We start from the raw sequence: 9,868 nt of genomic DNA, 5'->3' as shown, positions 1-9,868 counted from the left end.
TGCTAAAGACACAAGCCAGTAGATGGTGAGGCTGGATCTAAAATGAACATCCAACTCTTCACTGTGGTTTGACCCAGAATTCTGCTGTGCAACAGTGTTGTCAAGACTTGTGCTTCGAACGGTTTTTCCAGTAATGGTGACACATTTGCAATGACTCATCTTCCCTTTCCTCCTTGTGAATAACATAGGTACATGTGAGGAGGCAGGGGAGAGTTAGGCTGTACAAAGGATTCCTTTTTCTGTGTGCTGAACTGAATAATCTATACCAAGGTCAAATGTACAACAACTTTAAACTTAATCCCACATTGTAACCAAATGAGTTTCAGTGAAAAGCAGAAACTGCTTCATTTCTGGGTTTTGGCAAAATTATTGAAAGATATACTTCTTGGAGGTCTAGGTGAGCACACATTACGGATGTGCCCCATTCCTGGACACTTTTAAGAATGTCTATTGGACAGGGGGTGCTCTCCTAGGGGGAGGCTGGGAGTGGACTGGATGAGCTCCGGGGGCCCCCATTCATTGCACTGTGTGTGATCAATACCGGAAGGCAGGCGAGAATTTCTTTCTAATAACTTTTACGTGGTTATTACCACGGTTACCAAGATGTTCCTTTGACGGACGTCAGAGCTAAGGCCAAGGGACTGTTTTTGTCATCTAGCCCCCTTCCTCCGGGTGAGATAATCTCAAACTTTCAAAGACACATTCCTATCTAATTTTAAAATAATTCTGAAAATAGAAGAATCATTGCTTAACTCAGTAGCCTGTTCTGGTGTTCAATCATCCTTAGCTCCAGAAAGCCCCCCTCTCTGTAGTAAGTCCCCTTTCCTCTCCTGCTCTGTGCGGATGCAGAATAGCCAGGCACCTAGGCAGCACCCCCAGCCCAAGCCTTTGGATGGTTTTCTCAAGCTGATTTGAACAGTAGCCTTCATTCCTCTGTTCGCTGGCAAAAGGAAATCTGACTTGGACACAAAGTGTGCGTGTTCCTCTATTCCCACCCCCTCTCCCAGCTCCCGATTTCCATGAGATGGGGAAGTTCAAGGAACACATCTCTGGTCTGAATGATTTTTGCAACCAGCTTTTATTACTTTCTTTAAAACCCACATAAGAAAGACATTTAAAAAGAAAACACTTTACGCACTGGGCAACACAACAGTAGAAGGCACTCCAGCAGTCATGCCCACCCTGGGAGGGAAGGGACACTCCCTACACACTACTGTTTCGGAGGTAGGGCCTCAGCCTGGGTCCTGGTCTAACTGTGCTTTAGAGAAAGTCTGAATTTTCCCATAGTTTCCTTATTTCATAAACACCACTATCTCTTTATATATAGCTATATGCCTTTATGTATATATGTACATGACTTCTTTTCCTTCTCAAAAATAAAATAGCCACCCCATCAGAGGGAGGTTCTCAGCAGCATTCACAGCGGTTGCACAGGATCCATGCCTTCTATTCATGTTAAAGACATGCAGCTTGAAGAAAAGAGGACTCTGCACCCACCCCTGTCGATACACAGCAGGGAGAGAGATTTTTTTAAGCGGGGGACGTGATAAGGCTGAGCAGGAGATAGCAGATAACTAGGGTTTTTATGATGTAAAAAATCTCTTTTGAGCTGCTTAACTCGTCCTGTTTTTGCAGCTCTGAAGACTAAGTAGTTTGCATGATGAGGGGTCTGCATTCCTTCTGTGATCAGGGGCCTGTGGACTCAGCAAGGGTCAGGGAGGGAGGGAACTGCTGAGGCTACACAAAGAAGTGTGGGCTCAAACCAACCCAACAGGGACTTGGGAAGGCAGAGGACGACAGAGAAATGGTCTCTCAGAGGCTGACGAAGAAATGGTCTCTCAGAGGCTGCACTGGAAAACTGGCCCCGCTTTGAAAGTCCAGAGTCCTTCTCCTCTGTGCAGGAGTGTCTCTGTAGTCCTGGCTACCGGCTTGAATTGTTTGGCTAGTTTTAAGTTTGGACCTAAGCAAGGAGCCAGTACACATGTAGAGTTGGGAATCTGATCCGCCCTGTCCAGGCAGTTTGACCTCACTTCTTGGAAGTCAGAGCCCAGGACCTTAGACGGGAAGGAGGTCTGCGACCCTCGTCCCATACCTGGAGGGAAGATTCTCCTGGCCTTGTCTCCCACACTGCCGCGGTCCACTTCCTGGCAGGAGCAAGCCAGCAGCAGAGCCTCCAGCAAATGCCCCTGCTCCGGTCCCTCTTTGAAAACAAAAAGGCACTGAGGTCAGCAGGAGGCCAGCCCCACGGCTGGCCATTCTTCGAACATAAAGGTCTCCAAGTTGGCTGAGTTGGAGGTTCCCCACTCTGTACTCAAGGCAGCTCCTCTGGCGGTATCTGGAGATCCCAGAGTCCCAGTGGGAGGAGCGAGGCAGTGCTGGAGGCCAAAGGGAAACCAAGGCAGCCAGGCCTCCTCTGCTCTCTAGCCCGGGGAAGGCTGAAGACAGCTTGGACACCTTTAGCTGCAACATGTTTTGGCTTTGACTGCCTGATTTCCGTACTCAGCAGGAGACTTTAAAAATGGTAAATGGCTGGTTTCCCTTGGGTGGAAACACAGGAGGATGATGGCAATATTAAATTCAAAACTGTAACTCAGTTACAAAGGGTTGTTGACAAAGATATGGCTGAAGACCACACATACACAGATATGTATGCCTTTGGGTTTACATGGGCTCAGACTTTTGGGCCATCAGGGCCAGGGCCGCTGCAGCTTCTCTGGAAATTCCTCAGGCAATCTCAGCTTCGGTGCTCCTGAGCCGAGCCAGTGGCTTTATGACCTTCCCTTAAGCATGAACAACGGGCACCTGGGGAAAGTGGGGGACAGTCCTTTTATGAGTACTGTCGTGCTCTCAGGGGCTCAGCTCAGACCTGCTAAAGGAATATGCTACAATTCTTGGACTCATAAATAAGGGAACCGTGGATGGCAAATAAGAAAGAAATTGAAAAAGAATAAAAGGCAGAGAAAGAACATATATCTCTAAAATCTTTTTTCTTTCCTTTGCCGGCTGGTGTGGAGAGAGGCAACTATTTGGTTTGTGAAAGGCTTGCCGATGGTGAGAGGACGTGGCGGAACTTTCACACGAGTGAGCGCTGCTCCTGGGCAGTGTGCAGAGGGCACAGCGTGACGGTGGGCAGGCCCCAACTCCACGCACACACGTGTCCATCAGAGATTTTGTGCCACGTCTGGAACTGCTGGGCGGGCACAGATGCACCCAACAGAGGTGTCCTGAGAAAAAGTGTCTGTGGCAAAATAATAATTAATAATAAAAATAAATCCGTGGGCATCGGGAGAAGAGGAAGCAGGACCAGCTAGGCAGGTTTGCCCTGGGATTCTCTTAAGGCCTCCTCCAGTTTCTGCCTAAACTTGTCATACTTCTTCTGCACTTGTTGGATTTTGTCCTGCTCCTCCTTTTCCAGGATTGTTAGGAAGTTCTGGAGCTCGGGGATGGAGAAGGCATCCCACTGTGGGGCGAGAGGGAGATTGGGGGAGAAACAACAGGAGACAGGTTAGTGGGCGCCTGATCTGAGGGCCCCTGCTGTCCCCACTCTTCACACAGTTTGCACATGGTTTGCTACTGAGTAGGCAGATGTGACAAATAAAGCTTGGGGTTTCCATGCCGCACCAGCAACAGAATTTCAAATCCTGGCATCTCGTGGCCAAGAGTTACTCGTCCACAAGCCACATTGTTATTCAGAGAATCAACAATCTTAAATTTCTCTGTAGCCGCTGAGACCTTAACAGTGATGCGGGAGCTGCCTGGGACCCAGCTGTCTGCTTTGGGGTGATCAGCAACAGGCTCCCAACATGCGGACCCTCAAGTGGCACCTGGAGGAGAGCTAGACTTGGACTCAGGAGACTGGGTGTCAACCTGGCTCCACTGTGTGGCCTTGAGCACATAAGTCCACCTTCTCAGCCTGTTTTCTCATCTGCCGTGGAATGAGGGTATGTGCCTCCCTTGGCTGGCAGAGCAGATGATGAGATGAGTCTGTTGCACAGCTCTGCAGAGCCTGGTGGGCCTGGGGGACCTGGCCTCTCAGGAAAGAAGGCAAGTCTGACTTCTCTCAGGCTGACCCAGGAACTGAGGCCCCCATGGGGCCAGGGGTTTCGACTCCTAAGCTCTTTGAGCACAAAGGAACATTAAGGTTTATCTGGTTTAATCCCCACATTGGATAAATGAAAAAACTGAAGTCCACAGAGGGAACCACAATCACAGACACAAGCACCACAATCACAAAGCTTATAGCAGCAAAACTAGAACTAGAAGCCAGGCCTCTAAACCCCCAGGTCCGTGAGCTTGCCACGGGCCAGCAGTGTTCAAACAGCTTCAGCGGAATACTTTTTCCAAACGAAATCTTCCACTATATAAAGCAGATGGAAAGCAGAGCTGCCTGGTGGAGGCCGGGAAAGGACAGGGCCCCGCTCGCCTGGACCCCCCAGATTTCCACAGTGGCTCCCAAGACTGCTTCCCCAAACCCCAGGCTTCCAGTGAATGCAGTGTGACAAACTCTGTGAGAGGCACCCTGTTCTCGGTCACTCCTCTGTGACCCCACCTGCCACGCAGCCCAGGCCGCGGGGGCCACCAGCTTGGTTTCACCTCACTTCACACCACAGACTGGACTCCGGTGAGCTTCCCTTGGGGGATCGAGGTCCGCTTTGAAGAACCAGGGAGAGACAAATGACTCAAAAATACCCATGCCCAGTGGAGCCCAGGCCATCCTGGAGCAAAAGAACCTGGGTGGAACACAGGGAGTTTCTCAGCGCCCATCCACCCTGAGTTTTCAGAAATAAAGCACATGAAGTCCTGTCTTTCCACAGGCCTTGCCAGACACAGGCCCTGACTTGCTACCCCAGGGCGCTTACAATCCTGGCTTAAATGCTGAACCTCAGCCAGCACTCACCCCAGCCCAGCTGCCTGGAGACATTTTCCTGCTGTGCTGGGTGGTGAGGCTGACCCATGCCCCCCAGCGTGCCCGCAGGCTGGCTTTGTGCACCAAACAAAGGGTCCCAGACCTACCTCCACCTCTCCAGTTTCGTTCTCCTTTAGCACGAAGCTGAGCACATCCGTGTCAGGCCCAGCGAGTAAGCGCAGGTAGAGGGGGCAGTCCGCAACGGAGAGTTTCTGGAAGAGCACTGCAAACCAAGAGAGGGGGCTGGGCGCTCATCTTGGAAAAGAAGGGCAGGGGCTCAGGAGGGGTGGGACCGATTGGAAACGCAGAGGCTGGTGTTTCTAAATGGAAGTGGACATCCTTTCAACCTAACGAAATGAACCTGACAAGAATAAATAGGGTAACAGCCTTTATCTTCGGTGTCTGCTAGAGTGTGAAGCATGTTTCCATTCACATCATCCCCTAAAAGATTAGTAGGAGTGGTGGGCGGTTCCGTCCCATTCCACAGATTAGGAAGTGAGAGCCCAGGGTGTGGTTTTCCTGAAGTCACGCGTGGAGGGAGGGGCACAGTGAGCGGGCAGAATGTGCGTGTGGCCCTTCCACAGACCTAATGCCACATGGATGGCTGGGTGGAGGTGCCACGAGAGGCCCAATCCTCCCACTCCAGTGTGTTGGGGAGCACAGACGGACCTGGGAAAGGTAGTTTCTGGGTGGGAGCTAGCTCTCTCATACCTTGCCCGTCCTTGTGTATCCGCTTAAAAAGTGCAAACTTCTGGGGACTGTCCACGACCATGAACTTCTTGAGCAGCCCCTGGATGACCTCACTGACCGTGGTGGTGCTGCAGATGTGCAGCTGCTTGATGGCGTCCAGCGGCAGGTAGAAGGATGTCCGCTTGTCCGTGGTTGCTGCCAGGTCCACTTCCTTGATGGCGTCGTAGATGGACGGCGGCCGGATCCCAGCAGGCACCATCACCGGCCGCCGAAGTCTCAAATGCACTTTGATGAAACCCGTGTAGGTGCCGTCCTCGCTCTGCGGGGTGGGGGGCGGGGGGGAAGTCATGTGGGGTCCGGGAGGGTCTGTGTTGCTTGATCCTATCTGCCACTCCGGGCCGTGGCCCCAGATCCGGTGGGCTGCAGAGGCCTTTCCTAACAGCAGTGCCATCCCAGTCAAACACCCTCCCGACGGGTTCAGGCTGCCTGCCCCAAATCCCCTGTCACGAGGCAGATGCCGACTGCATTTGGTGGGTCCCCAGGCCAAGAGGCAGGGTCTGGAGTGGCCTCTCTAGTTTGCCCCGCCAAACCGAGGAGGAGCAGGAAGCCTCTGTAATAAGGTCCTCGGAGAACAAGCGCACTGGATTTTCTCCTGCATCTCTTTCCAAAACCCGGCAGTCTGCAAGACTTAAACCCAGGCCTATCCGCGACTGGGTTTTCTAGCGCCCCACCCGGCTGAAGCCCCAAAGAGCCAGTTGCTGCCAGCCACCAGCAGGGGGCAGGTTTCTTCTACTGTCTCCTCCCCTCCCCACTGAAGATGGCCTTTCCAAACCTGGCACAAAGTCGGTGCCCTCCCCTCTCTGAGCTCTGCACAGTCTAAGGAAGCTTCCCCAGACACAGGCTGTAATGACCAAGAAGGGGAGGAGGAGTTGCTGCGAGCTCCCCTTGCCCAGGGCCTCCTGGGCCCTTAGTCACTTGTATATCATTTAATTCCCACAAGCGCTTTGACAAATGGGAACTGATATCTCTATTTTACAGTGACGCTCAGAGAGGTTAAGGTTTCCCAAAGCCACAAGTTAAAAACAGGAAGAGCCAGAGACTAGATGTGGATCTTATTCTGAAGCCCATTTTATTTCCCTAAAACACACAGAGACCCCTGATAACCCAGGCTCTCAGCTTCACACAAGCCTGGAGGCCTCCAGGAGCCCAAAGAAAGGGGAGGGCCCTGGTGGGGGTATCCCCCAGGATGCAGAGGGAGAGCAGGGGAGCCACATCGGCAGGGGCTATGGAGCTGGAGGGGGAGAGAGGAAGGGGGCGGACAGTGTGGGGCAAGCCCCCTCACCAGCTTCATGCCCAGGCAGTTCTTTTCCCGGGTGTTGTAGCTGTCGATCTTCTGCTTGATCTCCTGCAGCGTGGGCGGGCACCACGGCTCCTCTGGGGGTTTACACTCATTCTGAAACAGACACAGATGTGAGGGTGGATGTACAGTGGCTCTCAGGATGAGGAAGGAAATGACCTCGTCCTCCCAAAGTCCTCTCCAACCGAGAATAAGTGAGCGCCAGCCTCACGCAGTGAATGGGATGGACTCAGCCTGAGAAAAATCAAAGGTCAAACCCCTGCGCAGCCAGCTACCCCGGGGAAGTGACTTCCATCTCTCTCGGCCCCAGTCTCCACACCTGTGAAATGGGGGCAATACCCACCGTTCAGGCTTGTTGCAAGACCAAGGTGAAAAGGCCCGGCACACAGGCACTGGGTGTGAATCTGGTGAATCAGCAGAGCTGCTTTGCTTATGGAGGGTGTCCATTTAGATGCTATGGGAGATGCAAAGAAATGCAAGCCATGGCCATCTCCTCAAGGAAGTAACAATAGAGCTGGAGAGACAGGAACATACACGTGATCCCAGTATATGCTGATGGGAATGACAGCAATTCTCCCAGATCGAGAGGACCAAGGGCACATGGACATTAGTCCAGGCCCCATGTCACTGGCCACAGCACTTTGCACATAGTAAGAATACACACACACACACACACACACACACACACACACACACGCGCACATACATATTTATCAAATGAATGCATGAACTAGTGGGGGCGGGGGGCGGTAGCCTTCCCTGATAATTGAGGGGATAAATCTCCGCTGGGGCACGGGGACAGCCAGCGTTTACTCAGCACCTCCTCTGTGCCGAGTGCTTGGCTTGCATTATCTCAGTTAATCCTCAGAATCCAAACTGCAAGATAAGAGTTTATTACCCACATTTCACGGGTGACACGACGGAGACTCGGAGGAGTTTAGGAACGTGCCTAAAGCCCTGCAGTCAGCCTCTGCAGAACTAAAAGGGATGCCAGTCCGTTCTGCTGTGTTCTTCCCATGACATCACAATTTATTCTTCTGACTGCCCCCCGACCCCCCGCACCCCCTCTAGGAAGAAGGAAGCCAAGGAGATGCAGGTCGATGTTGTTCACACTGTGGACAGAATTCAGGGGAGAGTTCTGGGGTCTAAGCAAACCTGTCCGTCTGTCAGTTCCCTGGGCTTCTCTCAAGTCCCTTGCCACCCACCTTCCCTGCTTTGTCTTCACGTTGTCCTGTGTGGCCGGGAGTGCAGGAGCCACAGTTTGGGGGAATAAATAGGTCAGCCAAAACCTGCCAAGAATTTGCCTGGTCTTAGAAATCTAGCGGACCCAGGGTGGGTCAGGATTCTCCTCTGGCAAATGAAGAAACAGGCCCAGAGTGGTGGGGCAACCGCGTTCTCCAGGCTGACATCACCCAGCACTGCCCTGTGGGTGTCTGGTTTGGTTGGGGAATTTCACAGCCATGCTGCCGTCACAGCACCACCCAGCTGAACATGTCAGGCTCCCATGGCAGAGCTGTCCAGCCTCCTCCCTCCAGCCCGCCCACGGGAGACAAGTCACACTCAGCAGGATGCCTTCACTCCCCCCTCCCACTTTCCAGTCCCACAGAGCCGATAAGATGTCAAGCTCTGTGGCTGCCGAGGGGAGCGGGCGTGGCCTCCCACACCCACCCTTCAGCATGGAAACGAGCTGACATCCTTTTTCCATCACGGCATCTTCCGCTGGCCTGTCTGCTCCCCTATGTACTCTTCCTTGAGGATCTCAATCAGAACAGCACTGTACACTCACATACCTTACACACTACGTACGTTATTCCTGTTTTACAGATTACAGACAGAGGCTCAGAAGGGTTAAGAAACACGCTTGTGGTCCCACCGCTAGTAAGCATCTGCGTTGGTCCTGGAAACAAGTCCATCAAAGTCTGGAACCCATGCTCTTCTCAATTCCATGTGGTCACCCTAGGACAGCCGCTTCAGCCACTCCCATAGCGATCACTGAAATTCCATGCAACGGGGCTGGGATGAGCAGTCGCTACACCAAGACCTATAAGTTACGTGACCTGTGAAACGTTCAGTGGGTCCCCAGAAGCCTCAGGACCTGGGGCCACCGTGTCACCTGTAAAGATGTCAAGGAGGGACTTCTAGCCTCTGGCAGGAGGAGGCAGGCGCCAGGATGCAGGGCCCACCCTTTTCCTATGTGGTCACTCAGGTCTCTGGAACAGGACCCTGATTTCATGGAGGACCACCCAAGGGCAAGTACTCCCCAGGGCATCTGCCATCTTCTTGAGCTGAGAAGCAAGTGGTGTGAGCCACACAGAGAGTCTTCTTTCGCTGTCGACTTATTCACCCAGGGACCATCACAGTGGAGCTTCTCACTCCTCGTCCCTCCCCGCTTAGTTCCTTGAGGCCCCGTCCCCAGCACCCATCCCACTGGGCACATCTCTGTGGGCCCAGACGTGCCTGCTGCCCTCTGGGAGCTTCCAGTCAGAAAGACCAGTATCCCGTTACCAATACATACACTCCATTCTGTCCGTCTCTGAAACATGCAGGCTGTTGCTCCTTAGGAGTTAGCAGCTTGCTCGTACTTATCTACAAAAAAGAGTTAGAAGCTCTGGAAGCTCCTGGAAGATCTCTCATAGTTTCCAAATGAGCTAGAGCCATTTCCCGGTAAGAAAAGGCAGCTGCATCATGGCTTTCAAAGGCCAGTATTCCAGCCTGTTTTTGAATACAGTAAGAGTCAGAGCTGCCTTAACCTAAGGTTTTTTCTTCCTGTTCTCTTTTCCTGCAGCAGATAACCCATCTATTCCCCCCTTCCCACCACAAACCTGGGGAAGTAACGCAAGTGGCCGCGGGCACCCTTTGCAGGACTCACGCAGAAAACAACCATCCTGATCTCCATCCCGTCTGGGAGTGCCAGG

At 52.6% G+C, this 9,868-nt stretch overlaps 1 protein-coding gene across 2 annotated transcripts in view; it reads right to left on the bottom strand.

Annotated features, from left to right (window-relative positions):
* Nucleotides 1-1,059: 1,059 nt before the first annotated feature.
* RASSF5 (Ras association domain family member 5) overlaps nucleotides 1,060-9,868 on the bottom strand; it is a 71,095-nt gene continuing 62,286 nt past the window's right edge. For both annotated transcript variants that reach the window (XM_030872855.3, XM_030872856.3), the window contains 4 exons: nucleotides 6,939-7,049; nucleotides 5,618-5,915; nucleotides 5,014-5,129; nucleotides 1,060-3,460 (listed from right to left, as the gene is read on the bottom strand). In XM_030872855.3, coding sequence (XP_030728715.1) covers nucleotides 3,308-3,460; nucleotides 5,014-5,129; nucleotides 5,618-5,915; nucleotides 6,939-7,049 — 678 coding nt within the window. In that variant the 3' untranslated portion in view covers nucleotides 1,060-3,307. The remainder of the gene's footprint in view (nucleotides 3,461-5,013; nucleotides 5,130-5,617; nucleotides 5,916-6,938; nucleotides 7,050-9,868) is intronic.

This window comes from Globicephala melas, chromosome 1 (genome assembly GCF_963455315.2).
Source record: "Globicephala melas chromosome 1, mGloMel1.2, whole genome shotgun sequence".
Classification (NCBI taxonomy): Eukaryota; Metazoa; Chordata; class Mammalia; order Artiodactyla; family Delphinidae; genus Globicephala; species Globicephala melas.
Note: the sequence above shows the minus strand (reverse complement) of the source record. Positions and strands in the feature narration are given on the sequence as shown.